General features: G+C 56.9%; 2 protein-coding genes across 3 annotated transcripts; both read right to left on the bottom strand.

The window, feature by feature from the left end:
- Positions 1–122: 122 nt before the first annotated feature.
- DNASE1L2 (deoxyribonuclease 1 like 2) lies at positions 123–2997 on the bottom strand. 2 transcript variants are annotated; one of them, XM_066382861.1, is made up of 7 exons: positions 2854–2997; positions 2676–2764; positions 2498–2581; positions 2324–2424; positions 2136–2248; positions 1787–2038; positions 123–1393 (listed from the first exon to the last, which is right to left on the bottom strand). In XM_066382861.1, exons 1-7 carry the CDS (start codon positions 2995–2997, stop codon positions 1340–1342), a joined length of 837 nt encoding a protein of 278 aa, XP_066238958.1. In that variant the 3' UTR covers positions 123–1339. The 2 variants fall into 2 exon arrangements, with proteins under 2 accessions (XP_066238958.1, XP_066238956.1); XM_066382859.1 differs by having other exon boundaries at positions 2136–2251.
- Positions 2998–4228: 1231 nt separating this feature from the next.
- Positions 4229–14125, bottom strand: E4F1 (E4F transcription factor 1). Its single transcript, XM_066382857.1, has 14 exons — positions 13884–14125; positions 11065–11216; positions 9915–10020; positions 7460–7653; positions 7249–7369; positions 6998–7150; positions 6739–6908; positions 6192–6401; positions 5835–5940; positions 5462–5685; positions 5033–5231; positions 4808–4950; positions 4666–4728; positions 4229–4585 (listed from the first exon to the last, which is right to left on the bottom strand). The coding sequence occupies exons 1-14, from the start codon at positions 14044–14046 to the stop codon at positions 4229–4231; spliced, it is 2361 nt and encodes a 786-aa protein (XP_066238954.1). The 5' UTR covers positions 14047–14125.
- Between the last annotated feature and the right edge of the window lie 2618 nt (positions 14126–16743).

Consider the following 16743-nt stretch of genomic DNA (forward strand, 5'->3'; position numbering starts at 1 on the left):
AGAGGCTCTGTTCCTTGTAGCCAGGGTCCCAAGGCCCGGCCACCACATGAGTTCCTTTTCTGCTTAGCAGGTGGGCAGGTCTGGATTTGGGAATTATGAACTGGCAGGTGGACCCATTCTGGACCTTGGCAGTGTCACCACTGAGTGTCTCCTTTCCCAAATAATTGTGAAGTCCTAGGGTTATTTCATCCCCTGGCTGCTAGGCTGCCAGATTGCTAGAAGTATAAGGCAGTCATGTGCCCTGATGACCCACACAAGACCCTGCCCCCCAAAGAAAAATCCTTTGGCCACCACATTTGTTCATTTAGATGGAGGATATATGTGACAATTCAGAGAAATCGGATGAATTTGAAGAGGGATGAGGACAATACTTGAAGAGGGGAGAGTGGCGTCCTATGTTGCAGGTGTCCTAAATCTTATTTTAGAGATATGTCCAAACCTTGTTCAAATTTTTGACACAAAGGATTTCCTTCCATACAATTCAGGACACTTACGAAATCCTGCCAAAGATGAGATGTTTCAAAAGCCAGAAACTTCACCAGGTCCTCGTCAGTTATGCTGTGTACCCCATTCTGCTTGTTCCTGATCCTCAGATGATGGGTTTACTTGGGACACAGGCCACTGTCCCCCTGGACAAGTCCTTGCCCAACCCAAGGCTCCTGAAGAGAACCTACCCAGGAAGGCACCACTGAAGGCAGCTGTCCACTAGGTGCTGTGTGTGGGTTTCCTGTATGCAGGACCTTAACCTGGCCCTCTGAAGTGATGGACTGGACCCCTGATATGGACCAGTGCCTGAGGGTTCCTACAGGACCAGGGGGTTGGGCTGCAGGAGGAACACTGGGCTGGAAGGCTGGCCTTACAAGGCAACACTAGAGCCATGTGAGCGCCGATCCCCACTGCACTCGGTACAAGTTCTTGAAAGCATTGACAATAGTCGAGATGGCAGTTCCCAGCAGGACAGGAAATGGGCAGGCCTGACTGTTCCCTGACAGACCCACTGTGCTGCACGATCAAGGTTTGTGCCACACACACTCCTGAGGACATAGGCCTCCGAGCCGACCTGTTGGTGGTCCTGGCGGAGAACTCGTTTATTGAGCAGACCCATGCCAAGTGCTCCAGGGTGCCCCTCACACCCCTGTGAGGTAGGTGGTGGTAGGCCGTATTACAGATGGGGGAACAGACTGAGTGGTCCCATAACGTCAATGGCCACCTGTCCAGTCCCAATTGACCCTGCCCTGTGGTCTTGCTGGAGGTAGGCCAGCCAGCCCGAAGGAGCCCTGTGGGGCTGTTCCTCATGGACAGTCTGCAGGCAGCGTGCCCTGGCCAGTCCTCAGAGCGGTCAGTGAGACTTAAGGGTCACCTCCACAGGAAAATGGTCACTGATGGCAAGGGCCTGGAATGAGAGGGGGCCGAGCCTCAGGCCCTGCTGTGCATCCCGTCCGCCCTGAGGCTTAATCTCAGAAACCCCACACACACACCTGGGACAGAGCGTACGGTTTCTACACAGCACTGCATCTGGAGGCAGGCCAGCGAGGCCCAGGCTGCCCACCCTTGCTGCTGCCTGCAGTGGGGTGTGCGCTCAGACTCAGAACCCCACCTCAGAAAAGGCAAAGGGCATCCTATCCTGCCTCCCAGACTTGTTCCCTTTAGCCAGCACTGAGCCTCTAGGGGCCTTTTCTAAAAAATACGGCTGAGCCTGGCCCTCCTGAGCAGAAGGAACCTGGCTCCCGGGTCTGCCAGTGCAGAGCGGCCCGGAACCCCCGCCCTGATGGGGCTCAGCACTCACTTGAGTCTGGTCCAGGCCGAATACCTCCTGGAAGTTGTGCACAGCCGCTGACTGGGGCTTCAGGCTCCTGCGCAGGCGGGCGCCGCAGACAACGATGCGATCGTAGGCACAGTCTGAGTTGCCCACTGTGGTGTCAGCACTGTCCGGGATGAGCCACTTGAAGACCTCGCTGCTGCGCAGGCGGATAGCTGCCCAGTCCTCCTCCCGCACGTAGCTGCAGTCCGCGTTGAAGTCACCCAGGAAGAGCATATCCTGCGGGGAACCAGGATCTGAGCCAGCCCAGCCCACGCCTCAGTAGCCACCCACAGCGCAGCCTCAGGGGACCCAGGGCAGCGCAGACGGGGCTTACATCAGTACCCCACTTGTCGATCACGTCCAGGTACACGTCATAGAGAGCGTCAATTTCTGCTACGGCATGGTGCGGCGCAGCGTGCAGTGGAACTAGCACCAACTCCTTGGCAGCTGCTGGAGGGGGTGGTAGTCAGAAGTAGGGGGGGCCTGCATGAGTGGCGGGGTCTGCAAGGGGCGGGGCCTCACCAGAGCCGGAGACTGAGAATTTGACCACGAAAGGTTCACGACTGAAGGTGTCCTCTTGATCTGGATACTGGTATGTGTCTATGACTGACACCGAGTCCTTCCTGGGGGCAGAGGGTGAGTGGATGCACTGAGCCGGCCACCTCCTAACCCCCATGCTGTGTCCCTGCCCCTCACCTGTAAACGAACAGGTACATTTCCTTGTATTGGTCCCGCCCCAGGGGCTCACTGCTCACGAAGCTGTACTTGTGCCTGGACACGCTGTGGAGATATGGGCCAGGCCCAGAGTCAAGGCACCGTGCCAAGGCGTGGGATGCCAGCCAGAGCTCCTAACGCTGGGTCCTGCCTGCCACACCTGTTGATCTGCTCCATGAGGGCGGACACTGCACTCAGATCCGGGTCTCGCACTTCCTGCACAAGCATGATGTCATAGCTAGCCAGGATCTGGGGAGACCACAGGGATGGTGGGTGTCATGCATGGCGGATTCACCCGCGGAGCCCAGCAGCATCCCTGGCCCCGGCCCCAGCCTCACTTGCGCAATGATGCCACAGCAGGCCGAGTCCAACGCTTTGTTGTCACCGAAACTTTGGATGTTGAAGGCTCCAATGCGCAGTGCTGCTGCTCCGGCAGCCCCCAGAGCCCAGAGTGCAGTCAGTAGGGCCCAGGGCCTGCCCATTTTGAAGAGCCAGAGGGCTGGGACAGACACAGCCCCCTTGAGAGCGGACCTGCAGTCAGACACACCCAGACACCTCTCCACTCCGGCGCCAGGGGCCTGACAGGGTATGCCGCCCAAGGCGGGCCAGTGTCTGGGTACCTCCTCCCCATGTTCTCCAGGTCCCCCCAGGGCAGTGCGATGGGTTCAGGGCCCTTCTACTCCATGGGGAAACTGAAGCCCAAATAGAGGGACCCCGTTACCATCCAGCTCCAGGCGCAGTCCAGCCCCTAGACTCACCTGAGATGTGGATGGGGCCGTGCCAGAGGCTCAGTATCTAGACACAGGTAAGGTTCTGAGGTCCAGGCTGGGAGTGTGTCCGTGGTACCTGACAGACTTCAAGGGCTTGGTCTGAGAACAGCTCTGGTGCTTGGGACAGGCTGGTATTTGAGGCCCTGGTCCAGGGAGGGGCCGGACTGCTTGGGTCCCGCCCCCTCTACAGAGTTGGTGCCAGAACTCCTGGCTCCCATTCCCATGGAGACCCCAAAGGGCAACAAGGAATATACCCTGAGACTGCTCCAGCCTGTAAGTCTGTCAGAATCAGGACTCAGCAGCCCCTGCCAGTACCCCAAGAGCTGTGTGAGAGTGAGGGAGAGAGCCAGCCACACCCATGGGCCAGGCCTTGTTCTTGTCCCCAATCCTCAGAAACCAGGTCACCCAGAATCGCCCTCCTGGAGCTGCATCCCCTCTGGGAAACTAAGACAACACAATTAGGAAAGGCCAGCCCCATCTTCGGCCCCACACATCTCTGCTTCTCCTCCTCGTTGTCAGCCTCCTGGTCTCCTGGCCTCAGTCCCCTGCCCTAGGGCACCACATTGGGCCTCAGGAAGCTGGGGTCACAGCAGGCAGGTGGCTGCCTGTCCACATGCCAGTGACACCCACACACCGCCAAGGTGTCGCCAGTTCCATCAGGAGCACTGGGCGGGGTGGCCAGGCACAAGCCTACAGAGTGGCCTGGGAAACCTGCCAGGGCAGTGGCGCCAGTGCCAAGGCGGCCACTACCGCAACAGCACAAGCAGTGGGTTTTCATGTTTTATTGTAAAGCAACAAAAACCTCTATTTACACTCCCACGTCTGAACATCTGAATTCTGTGCCCCATCTTTTCCATACTAGGCCAGGTAGGAGTTAGCAGGGCATCCAGGGTCCTTGTCCCTGACCCAGTCAAGCACAGTGGGACCCTACAGGGCACCCATGCTAAACAATGACAGTCTGCACTTCAAGCTGGCCCTCTGGCGAGGCAATGACCAGCTCACCCGCATGCTCCAAGATCTCAATGTCCTCTGATGAAACCATGGTCACAGTGGCCTGCTCAGTGCCATTTGTGCCTGCGCGGGCAGTGAGTACAGTGCCCTCACTGATGGCTGAGGCCAGCGTCATGGCCACCTGCTCTGTCAGGCTCTCGGGGGTGGCAATGGTAATGGTGTCAGCAGCTGCTGCTTCTGGACCCAGCCCGGCCTCCTGATCCATGGTCACGTTCTGCACAATGATCTGGTGTCCGGCACTGGCCTGGTGTACAATCTGCTGCACCACCTTCATGATGTGGCTGTCCACCTGTGGAAGGCACACGGCTCAGCCCACAAGTCTGGTGAGAGGACCAGGCTGGCCCTCCCCCTCCTCCTCCAGGCCCTCACCTCTGTCTGGGCACCCTCAATGATCTCTGTGGCTTCACTGGTCTCCGCATCATCCGCGGTGGCCTGGACAGAGGGCCCGAGGTCAACCTTGCCTGCCCCTAGGCCCCAACCCAGCCCTGCCCAGCCCAGCCCTGCCCAACACCTCAATGATGTACTCCTGGGTGTCAGCCACCACAGAGGAAAACTCGACCAACACTGTGTGCGGGTCTTCGTCAAGGACAGTGGCAGCTGCTGTGGGGCTCTCCTCGGACACCAGCACCTCCTCCACCTCCAGCAGGCAGCCCCCTGAGATGGGGAGCTCAGTTAGGGCTGGGCAGGGCTGGCTCCCTGCTCCCACTCGCCCCTCCCTCCGCCCTCCAGCGCCAACCTTTGGTGCGCAGGTGCCGGTTGAGTGTGCCATGCTCAGCAAAGCCACGGCCACACTTGTAGCACTTGAAGGGCTTCTCTCCTGTGTGGTGCCGAACGTGCCGCACCAGTGAGCCTTTCTCCCGGAAACCTCGGCTACAAAACGGGCATACGTGCGGCTTCTCCTCCAGGTGTGTCCGAAAGTGCACCTGCTGGGCATTCTGAAGATAACCCACCACCAGGATCAGCGTGGCCACGGCTCAGACAAGCTTTCCCTACTGACCTCTAGGGCCCTGGAAAGAGTGGGACTCATGGTCCAGTGGGGAGGGGTCAGGCCAACACTGAGCAAAGGGGTGACAAGGGAGGGCTGGGGCAGAAACAAAGAATGGACCTCGACCAGGGAGTCAGGAGCTCAGGAGTGGGGGCCAGAAGCCAGGGCTGGAGGGCCCACCTTGGTCTTATACCGCTTGCCACACTCAGGGCAAGGGTAGGGCCGCTCATCTGAATGGACACGCCGGTGACCGCGAACATGAGCGATGGTCTTGTAGAGTTTCCCACAATCTCCACAGCGGAAACGGCGCTCGTGCACGTGCACCTCTTGGTGCTTCTTGAGCAGGTAGGCCTTGGGGAAGGACTTGCCACACTGCACACATATGAACAGCTTCGGCCCTGGCCCTGGGGCCGCACAATGTCAGGCCAGGTCCAACCCCCAAGGGCCCCACCCTAATCCCCTGCTGCCTGCCCATAGGCCACCCTGACCACCCACTGCCCAAGGGACCATCCTGATCACCCACAGGCCATCCACTGATCAGTGCCCCACCCACCTGCGTGCCCCCTTTTGTGGGCCTCCAGGGTAGCGGCTGTTGGGAAGGTTTCACTACACTGAGGGCACAAGTGGGTCCTGGGTACAGCTGAGGCCTCGTTGGCCACCTGGGGGACCACAGCACACCTCCAGTATTCACTGCAGGCTGGCCCCCAGTAGCACCAAGGACAGACCCTCAGCTCCCCCACCCTGGTAGGCTCCATCTGGGCCTGGGGTAAACAGGGCAGGGGACAAAGTTATTACAGAAAGGGAGAGCAGGGAGAGCAGCAAGGAGGCTGGCAGCCAGGCCGGTGTGATGAACAGCTTCATCTAAGGTGCAGCCCCCAGGAACGAGCCCACCAGCAGTGCGGGTGCCTACCGTCTCCATCTGCTCCACTCCCAGCAGCGGCAGCTCTGGAGAACCATCTCCCAGGCGCTGGGGACTGGACGCAGGGGGCAGGACCGGCTCCAGGGCCCCTTCCTCCCCAGTGACCCGCTCAAGGACGATGCCAGAGTTCTGAATGGCCTGGTGCAGCAGGTTCTCCCGACTGTCCTCACTGGGACAGGGAAGCTCCTTGGAAGCTGGGGGCTGCGGGGGAGGCGAAGGGAGGGAGGTGGGCCAGGCAGCTGGGCACACGCACAGACCCGCCACACACGGCAGACCCAGGGACCCAGAGACCACTGTGCACATCCAGTATCTTTACTCAGGATTGCCCCTGGGAGCCCTACAGCCCAATCCGTCTACTCCGGCCTACCCCATTTTGCCTCATCCTGCTCTATGGTAGCCATTGTTCTGCTGTCTCCCCTGCAACCAGACGAAGTGCCAGGAAGGCAGGCCCACGTCGGTCCTATTCCCATTGGAGCCAGTGCCCAGAACAGAGCCTGGCACTGAGAAGACAGAGGCCATCCCCCCAGACGACCCCCACCTCTGCGGCCAGGGATTTCATGCCCAGGGGAAGCTCTTGCATTTGGACATGGACTTCGTGGATGACAGTGCCCTTGGCATCTGTCACTAGATGAATCACAGGCGACGTCTCCATGGGCTCGCCTATCACCGATGACGACGCAACGGTCCCCACAGTGGAGGTGCCAGACCCTTTAAGAACCAAGAAGAGTCCTTGAAGAAAACCGCCCGCCCCATCAGGAACGCTCCAGGGCTGGGCAGGGAGCCCTCCCCACGCGGACCTGCAGGCGCATCCTCTTTGCCAACGACCACATCCTTGCTCAGGCTGAATCGGATTTTTTCCGTGCATGGGGTGAGAGACTTAAGGTGCCGTGTGAGCGCGCCTGACTCCCGGAAGCTCTTTCCACACTTGGCACACTTATAGGGGCGTTCATCTGTGGAATGGAGTCAGCTTTGGGTGGGGAAGGCAGGCCTGGAGCCACAGTCTCACCCACCTCGGGGCAGGGATGCTCCACGTACCAGGCTAGCTCACCTGTGTGCCGCCGGTGGTGCCGAATGAGTGACCCCTTGGTCCGGAAGGAGGCCCCACACAGCTTGCATTCGTGATCCTTACGGCTGCTGTGGGTGACCATGTGGGCCTTAAGGATGCTGCCCTGGGGGGGGGAGGGGCAGCAAGGCTCAGGCACCTCCCCAGGCAGGAGGCCTGGCCCCCCCGCGGGCACAGCCCAAGACCCGAAGCTCACCGTCTTGAAGGTCTTGTGACACAGCACGCATACATAGCGGCCGTCCTCGTTGACCAGCAGCTTGACCTGGGCCTGCTCACCCTGCCCAGCCAGCCCAGACCCCCGAGGGTCAGAGCTGCCTGAGATCTCCGCCATCTCGCTGTCGCCCGGATCTGTCTCAGCACCCACAACGACTTCTCTGATGTGTCCACTGCCTGAAGAGAAGCAGGGCAGCCTAAGCCTTGGGATGCTGCAGGCCCTACCACCTCCTGGGATTCTGGCCCAGGAGCACTGCTGGAGCTGCCTGGAGAAGCTCCTGGCCCCCAGCATGTGTCTAGTGGGGAGATCATGGTGAGCAGATACCCCCTCCCCTAAGCCAAGAGGAGCACAACACTACATGTATGAAGATGTCCTGCTACCTCTAATGGCAATGGAGAACCAGCACAGAGATAGTGAACAGGCCAACCCAGCTCACTGCAATCTGCCCTGCTCGCTACCCCAGCTCCGCTAACAAGAACATGCTCTAAGGCGCTATCAGGCCACGGCTTTCCAAACAGAATTGAAGCACCTGACTCAGAAGATAAAGGCACGTCTTGCTCATACTCTGGTTGGCCTGCCTGATACTTTATCTTTCCTCTGCCCCAGAAGGAAACTTCCAAAAGGACACAGACTTGAGTTCAAGTATGGTACATAGAACAAAGGGTCAAGGAAGGGGGAACAAACGAAATATAAGTTTGTTTCCCAAAAAGAAGCAGAACTGGGTGTCTCACCCTCATGCCCTGCTGACCATGCCCGCTGGTGCAGGGCAGAAAATTCCCAGCTGTGGGACACCAGCAGCTGGAAGTTTAGAACTCTGGTCAACACTGGACTCTGGGCCACTGAGGAGCCAATGCCAAGGGAACATTTGGGGCACCAAGATGCATGTAAAGGGGGAACCTCCCAAGGGTGCAAGAGAGGCAGGGGGTGCTCAGCAAGGAGCCCTCGGAGATGCTGAGCTGCAGGCATGGAAGAGCCGGAGTCAGGGTAGTGGAAAAGGGCCTGACTGACAGGGCTGTGGAGCCTGGACATAGCACCCAACTCATAAACCTTGTTTTTCTTTCTTTCTTTCTTTATTCATTTTAGAGAGGGGGGGGCAGGGGGAGAGGAGGGAGGAGAGGGAGGGAGAAAGAAAGAGGGACGGGGGGAGAACAGGAAGCATCAACTCCCATATGTGCCTTGAGCAGGCAAGCCTAGGATTTTGAACTGGTGACCTCAGTGTTCCAGGTCAACGCTTTATCCACTGTGCCACCACAGGTCAGGCTAAATCTTGTTTTTCTATATGATACCACACACCCCAGACACAACACCATCCAGCTGGAGCATGGCCCCACCTCCCACACGACAACATTCCTATCCCAAAGTGGCACCAGATAAACATCTTTGTCCACAGGAATGTCAGAGGGAAAGACGGCACAAAGACAAGGCCGGGTGTTCCAACACCTCCCCGAGGCAGGGCATGGGCAGCACTGCCTGCTCTGCCGTTCCCCTCTCCCAGGTCTCCGCCACCACCCCTTCTTCCTACCCCAGATAGTCCCAAGGGTTTCCCAAGGCCAAGTTCTACCTGCTGGCCAAAACTGTCTAGCTGCTCAGCCCACTCACACACCTACCTAGGTCCCTGCCCAGCAGGCCCCCCGGGTGACCACCATCCCCTTCCCAACTTCCCAAGGCATCAGGCCCAACTCAGCTTCTCTCCACTGCTGGGCACACACACCCAGCCCCTGGCTCCCTCCGTCTGCCCAGCCTTGGGCTGCCCTTTGAATGTCACCCCTGCATGCTGGATTGCCCCCAATTAATGTGTATGATCCAGTCCAGACCTCTCAACACCCCCTTCCCTACTGCACACTGGGAGGTACTTTAACTTAAAAAAAGCCATCAAAGAGGCTGACTTGGCGTTATATGCTCATAAAAGCCTTGTGAGAATCAGGGCAGGAATCACTACCGCCGTGCGGGGGGAGTGAACCCTGGGGAGGTGAAGGCCAAGGTCAAGCAGCAGGTCAGAGCTGGAGCAGCAGGTGCACCCCACGCATGCCCCCCCCCCCGAACCTCTAGGGACAACTGTGGGGGAAGCAGGAACCAAAGGAAGATCGCAGAAAAGTGAGGAAGATTCTAGAAGGACCAGGACAGAGACAGTCTTGGGAAGTAGCAGGAGAGCAGCCAGCTCATGATTATGCACAAAGCAAAGAGTCCCCAAGGCCCAGGTACTCCCTAGGACTGCCCAAGTCACATGGTGCCCCTTTCCTGGCAGGGCAGGGCCCGATGCCCAATGCTCAATCCCCGCACAGCCCCTGCCTGGGGAAGGTGTGCATGAGGCCTCAGCCCCTCCTGGGCCTGGCCTTGCTCTCAGGAGCAGAGAAGCATGAGTGGGCAACAGAGGTCCCCAGGCTCTAGCCTTGAGCACAGATAGCGACCAGGTCAGTAACACTTCATTCAAGCTTACCAACAATATCAGGCGTGTGGCTGATGTCTGCTGTCAGAGAAGCTGCTTCCACAACAATGTGGGCCAAAGTGATGGGCTCCTCTGGGCTTGCCGCCACCGGGACCACCTACCGGGGGGGAACAGGGGATGTAGGGGACTCATCTGCGGGGCTCCAGAGCTCCCTTGGTTTGGTGAGTGCGGCTTGGGTTTATGTCCATGTGGGATGGCAGGGGTGGAGGCTCTCATCTTCCCCAAGAGGACCACTGCTCTGAGCCTGGTTCCCAGCCTGACCCAGGGAATCAGCCCCATCCCTCTAAAATCTCTGGTCACTGAGGAGCGTGGAGCACTGAGCACCCTCAGGGAGGACTCCAGACGGAAGTGATCAGAGGTCCAGCTCCAAGCTCAGCGGCTGTGCAGAGATGAAGTAATGAAGGTAAGCACCTACCCCAACCACCCCACAACAAGCCCAGCCAGGGGTCAGAGGACGGCCCCAGGGCTGTGGAACCAGTGGCTTTCCTAGATGAAAAGGCAGCTCTGGGAGGGGCAGGTAAAGAGCACAGGGTCAGAGTAAGACAACTCTGGGCCCACTAGCCTACTCCCCAGTGGTAACCTGGGCAACTGACTTCTCTGGGAGCCTCCTTTCCCGCTTCCCTGTAAGATCACAGGAGTGCCCACCATGCGGAGGCACTGTGGACCTTAACTGTGTGTGTACAGCCCCGAGCATGCATGGGGTACAACAAAGCCGGCCATTTCTATGACAGGTGATAGGACCCACAGAGCCACGCTTCGTTTGTGGGATCCCCAGGAACTAAGTGTACAGGACAGGAGACAGGCCAAAATTCCAAAGGCCACCATAATACCCCTGAACCAAGACAGACACTTGGGCTACAAGAAAGGAGGAACTTCAGGCCCCAACTGCACATGCTTTGGCCAGAGGCTGCTGAGAAGGCTGGGCCATCCAGGAAGCCCCAGAGCACCACCAGGCTCTTGGTGGCAAGACTCTGGCCCTACCTCATCCAAAACAGGATGCTTGCCCTCTGCCCACTCCCGTATCACAGGGAACCAGCCACACAGGTCTGTCCCAGCATGCCACTTCCTCCTCCTCCTGCTGTCAGGTGAGACCGAGGAGGAAGGGAGCACACCCACGCATGTGTGTGGGTGGTGGGCTCACCTCCTGGCCCAGCAGCGTAGCAGCTGCAGGGGTGGTAGGCAGGGCCTCCTGGGGACCCCGCTGGCAGACCTTCTGGAGCTTGTGCTGAACAAAATCCTCCAGGGCGGTGAACTCTGCCTGGCAGCGGCCACATTTGTGTACATCATCCTCATCTGTAACAAGCCGCAGTCAGTGGGGCTCGGGAGGGCCTCCAGCCCCAGGCCAAATCTGCCCAAGGGTAGCATCAGAACCAGAGGCGCCTTCCCAGGCCCTCCCAGAGGGGCTGAGAACACTCTCAGGGGCCCAGGGTGCAAGCCCCTATCCTCTGGAGGTCTGTCGAAGCAGCACCGACCCCAGGAAGAGCAGCTTTGAGCAAGGATGGGCTCCAACTGTACACTTAGGCTGCAGGGATCCACTGAGGCTGTTGTGCCCAAAGCCGCCACCTCAGAGATGAGGGGAGTCCAGAGAGTGGGTTATGGCTGCAGAGGGATCTGTCCAACCCAGTTTGGGGACAGTGGTTTATGGGGTTTGCATGTGCCCTTGGGCACCTCAGTGCCATATCTGGGTCTATTCCCTCATCTGTAAAATGGGCCAACCCAATGCAGAGTACAGCAAAAGGAGAAGGGGTGCCGGGACCGACAGGGCTCTAGCTGAGAGGCCCACCCTTTGCAAACACAGAAGAGGGAGTACCTTCCTGTTACAATGAAGACATCCAGGGTGGACCTTCTCAGAGGGGCTCCATGCCTTAGGGCAGGGGTCCCCAAATTTTTTACATAGGGGGCCAGTTCTCTGTCCCTCAGACCGTTGGAGGGCCGGAGTATAAAAAAAAAAACTAGGAACAAATCCCTATGCACAATGCACATATCTTATTTTTAAGTACAAAAACAAAACGGGAACAAATACAATATTTAAAATAAAGAACAAGTAAATTTAAATCAACAAACTGACCAGTATTTCAATGGGAACTATGCTCCTCTCACTGACCACCAATGAAACAGGTGCCCCTTCCAGAAGTGCGGTGGGGGGGGCGGATAAATGGCCTCAGGGGGCCGCCTGTGGCCCGCGGGCCGTAGTTTGGGGACTCCTGCCTTAGGGTCACAGCACATGAGCCCCTTACTACCTGGGTTGACCAGCAAGTGCATCCCCTTCCTGCTCGCTGCATCACTACCACATTCTAGGCATTTCACTGTCACCAAATCCAGACAGCAAACTGGGGAAATGGATATGACTATTTCCACTCTAGAAAAAACAATCTGAGATTCAAGGCCACCCAGCTGTGGCCAGAACCTGAACCTGAGGGCCTACTCCAGACACTCCACTGTTTGTACAAAGGACTGGGGAGGTGTTCCTTCTGCTCACATAAAGTCAGCCAGTTGCCATCACCTCATATGCAGTCCCACATTAAGGTCAAATCTAAGCCTGGTGCACAAAAAGACCAGTCAATGCCTGTTGAATTCATAAGCAGACAAAAGGCCAAACCACACTGATGACTCGCCTACAGGCCACCTGATAAGAGCCACCAGATGGCTCATCACAAGCCAAGCACTGAGGTGTCCGCCACCCTTTAACCCTCCTAGCCCACTCGCTGAGTCTGACTCTTCACCAGAGTGTTGCTCTTAAAGGAACTCATCCCACAGAAGGGGACACACTCAGCCCATGTGACACTGAGAAAAGGCCATGGGCAAGCCCAGCAAGATACAGCAGCCTCCAAAGAGACCCCTCTTTAAGTTGGCCCTGTCCCACACCCAGGGATGCCCCTCCCCAAGCTGGAATAAGGAGTAAGAAAAAACTGTACCAAGAATATGAATGCTGTGGGGACAAAGACCTCCAGCCCAATATCACTAGCCAACCTCTTCCTGTTTGACTCAGTCTACAGCCTCATGGGACGAACTCAGAGGGCAAAGCCAATAGTTCTATCTCCAAAAGCTACATCCCTGTGAATGAGCCTTCAACGTGTCCCAGCACAGTTCTCAGAGATTTACATGCTCTATTTTCATTCTTACCCCTGTCCTATGAAACGGCAGAACACAGAAGGAAGTGTGTTGAACTGTCACACAATCCTTGCTACTTAGCTGCGTGACCTGGTCACTTTCATATTTTTGAACCTCAATGTTCCTCACTCACAAAATGGGAATAATAACAACAATAATAATAGTGTCAAGGGTTCGTTTGAGAATGAAAAAAGCTGATGCAGGTTAAGTGCTTGGTACATTATCAGCAGTAGCATCCCCATTTCATAACAGGAAATGGAGGTTCAGAGAGGTGTGGGTCACTAGCCCATGATCAAATAGCTAGAAAGTAGCAGGTCTGGGATGGAGCCCGCAGGCTGGCTGCAGAGCACTGGCTCTCCTCCCTAAGGGACAGCCCAGACAGAGACCAAATCCTGGAGAAACCTGAAGCCCCATCCTCCTGGTACCTCCAAGCCACACACGAGCCAGGGCCCTAGCGGCCGGTCAGGTGCAATGGGAGGGGAGAGCAGGACTGTGCCCAGACAGGAAGGCAGAGAGGAGCTGAGCCGTGGGTCTAAAAGGGCTGGAAAGCGATCGTGGAGGTCTACACACACAGCCCCGGAGGCTTGGGCAACTGTCAGTATCCCTGAGTGCACACCCGGACCCACGGGAGTGTGTGGCGCCCCACAGGTGAGGCCCAAGAGTCTGCGGAAACCAGGGGCTCTTGGAGGGCTCTGAGGGGAGGGGTCCCATTAGAACCCGGGACGTCCGCAAGAAATCCGGGTCTGGGAGTATCAGTCGTCCCTGCAGCTCAGGTCATCCGAGCCTCGGCCAGCCCCGTGCTAAGCCTCCCCCACCCCAGCTGCGCCCCGCCCCGTCCAGCCCTGTTACCTTCCTCGCTAAAGGGCGCTGGGAGGCCGAGGAAGCCACCTGGGGCCAAGGCCGCTGACGCCGCAGCCGCCGCGACCCCGCCCTCGCCCGCTTCCCGCCTGGCTTCGGCCCGGGCTTCTGCCGTATGCGCGGCCGTCACCCGCACTGCCATCGCGCCCTCCATGTCGCAACGCGCCGCAGGAAGATGGCGGATTTACGACCGTGTCGTCATAACAACGGGCCGCGCCAGAGCGAGTGAAAACGAGGAGAATAGGTCGCTGGGCGGGGCCAGAGTGAGTTTGATGGACAGGTGGCGGGATGGAGTTTATTCTGAGGTGATGGGGCGGGGCTTCTTATGGGGGCGCGGTCACAGTGGAGCGGACTGACAAGCTTTAGGGCGGATCCAGAGGACAGCCCTTGAGGCTCGACTTAGAGCTGAGGGGGCGTGGCCGTGCAAGAGGAACAGAAAGCTGGGGTGAGGTGGGGTGGAGCCGGAAGAGGTTGGGCTGAGAAACGTCAATTTGTTCCTTATGTTTTCTGACCAGGGATCAAACCCACAACCCTTGTGCAACCAACTGAGTTATCTAGCCAGTACTTTTTTTTTTTTTTTTTTTTTTTTGTATTTTTCTGAAGCTGGAAACAGGGAGAGACAGTCAGACAGACTCCCGCATGCGCCCTACCGGGATCCACCCGGCTCGCCCACCAGGGGCGACGCTCTGCCCACCAGGGGGCGATGCTCTGCCCCTCCCGGGTGTCGCTCTGCCGCGACCAGAGCCACTCTAGCGCCTGGGGCAGAGGCCAAGGAGCCATCCCCAGCGCCCGGGCCATCTTTGCTCCAATGGAGCCTCGGCTGCGGGAGAGGAAGAGAGAGACAGAGAGGAAGGGGGGGGGGTGGAGAAGCAAATGGGCGCTTCTCCTAAGTGCCCCGGCCGGGAATCGAACCCGGGTCCCCCGCATGCCAGGCCGACGCTCTACCGCTGAGCCAACCAGCCAGCGCCTAGCCAGTACTTTTATTTTATTCTATTTTTAATTTTTTCATTGATTTGAGAGAGCGAGAAAGAAGCATCAGCTTGTTCTTCCACGTAGTTGTTGTAAAGCCAGTAGCCACAGCCACAATCACAGCCGCCTGGTCCATTCAGGTTCGCATTTGATTCTGACAGACGGTAATGAAACAAAGGAGTCAAGAACTGGTGGGCCATCATCTTTATCCTAGCTTGCACCCGACGGGCAAGAAATACACACAGTGGGAAAACACTTCCCTTTCCATTCAGGGCTCCCAAAGCCACTGACTTATCTGAATTTCCTAGAATCAAAGGTCTCTACCTCACCAGCCTTAATTCACCTTTGTTCCCCATCTCCTTCTCTCTGCACAAACCCTGCACAAACTGGCTTCTCCTTCAGAACTCTGCCATCTTGGCTGCTTCTCTTCTCCTCCAAGTGGCCTTTCTCTGCTCTCCTCCCTAATGCTAATCTCAGGAACCGAAAGAGAGCAAGCTCCCGGTCTGCCCCATTTTATAGTGTAGAAATCAAAACTTTTAATCCAATATACAAACAAGGAAGTCTCTGATACAAAGTCACTTAGCGTGGGAAAGGTTTAGCCTTAAAACTAAACCTTAGGGCCCTGGCCGGTTGGCTCAGTGGTAGAGAGTTGGCCTGGCGTGCAAGGGTGTCGGGTTTGATTCCCGGCCGGGGCACACAGGAGAAGCGCCCATCTGCTTCTCCATCCCTCCCCCTCTCCTTCCTCTCTGTCTCTCTCTTCCCCTCCCGCAGCCAAGGCTCCATTGGAGCAAAGATAGCCCGGGCGCTGGGGATGGCTCTGTGGCCTCTGCCTCAGGCACTAGAATGGCTCTGGATGCAACAGAGTGACACCCCAGATGGGCAGAGCATCGCCCCCTGGTGGGCATGCCGGGTGGATCCCGGTCAGGCTTATGCAGGAGTCTGTCTGACTGCCTCCCCGTTTCCAACTTCAAAAAAAAAACCCAAAAAATCCCCCTAAGCCTTAGGGTATAACAACCCTGCCTGCTTACAGCCTGTCCCCCACACCAAATGCAAACTATAAGCAAGAAAACCTATATATCATATTTACAAACTTATTTGACCAACATGATAGATAAGTGAATTCCAAACTGCCCTCTTGATGTTCCGCTTATCTGTCAGACCTCACCCTTACTGGACTATCGCCCCTGAGACAGAGGAATTCCAAAAAGCTGACAAGCCGCCCCAAGGAGGGGCTCCAGACATACCAGGACTTTTGATTTAACACTCACATGCTCGAAGACCCCCAAGGAGGAGCATTCCGGACATACCAGGACTTTTGCCTCAGTATCCCCCCAGGCTCTCCCAAACACTATATAACTCACCCCTAGTCTGTAACCAGCCGCTCTTCTCCCCGGGAGAAGTGCCTGGCAGGGTTCCTTTCTTCCTTTCAATAAAGCCTGTTACTCTGGTCTTTCGGACTCTCATGGATTCCAACACAACAGAGAGAGAGGGAGGGAGAGAGAGTAAGAGACAGAAACACTGATCTGTTTCTGTATGTGCCCTGCTGGGGATCAAACGGGCAACCTCTGTGTGTAGGGACCACGCTCTAACCAAACAAGCTGTCCAGCCAGGGCCTTTGTATATTTTTTGAGTTGTGATAAATACACATAAAATTTATCATTAGTGACATTTAGTATGTTCACAATGTTGTGCAACCATTGTACTGAAGACTCAGGTTCAAAACCACCATCTAGTTTCAGAACTTTGTTGTTATTCCAAAAGAAAACCTGTATGCATTAGTAGTTACTCCCCATTCCCCCTTTACCCCAGCCTCTGGCACCCAGTTCCTGTTTCTATGGATTTACCATTTCTGGACATTTCCTATAAATAGAGTTACACACGT

The sequence above is a fragment of the Saccopteryx leptura genome, chromosome 4 (genome assembly GCF_036850995.1).
Source record: "Saccopteryx leptura isolate mSacLep1 chromosome 4, mSacLep1_pri_phased_curated, whole genome shotgun sequence".
Lineage (NCBI taxonomy): Eukaryota > Metazoa > Chordata > Mammalia > Chiroptera > Emballonuridae > Saccopteryx > Saccopteryx leptura.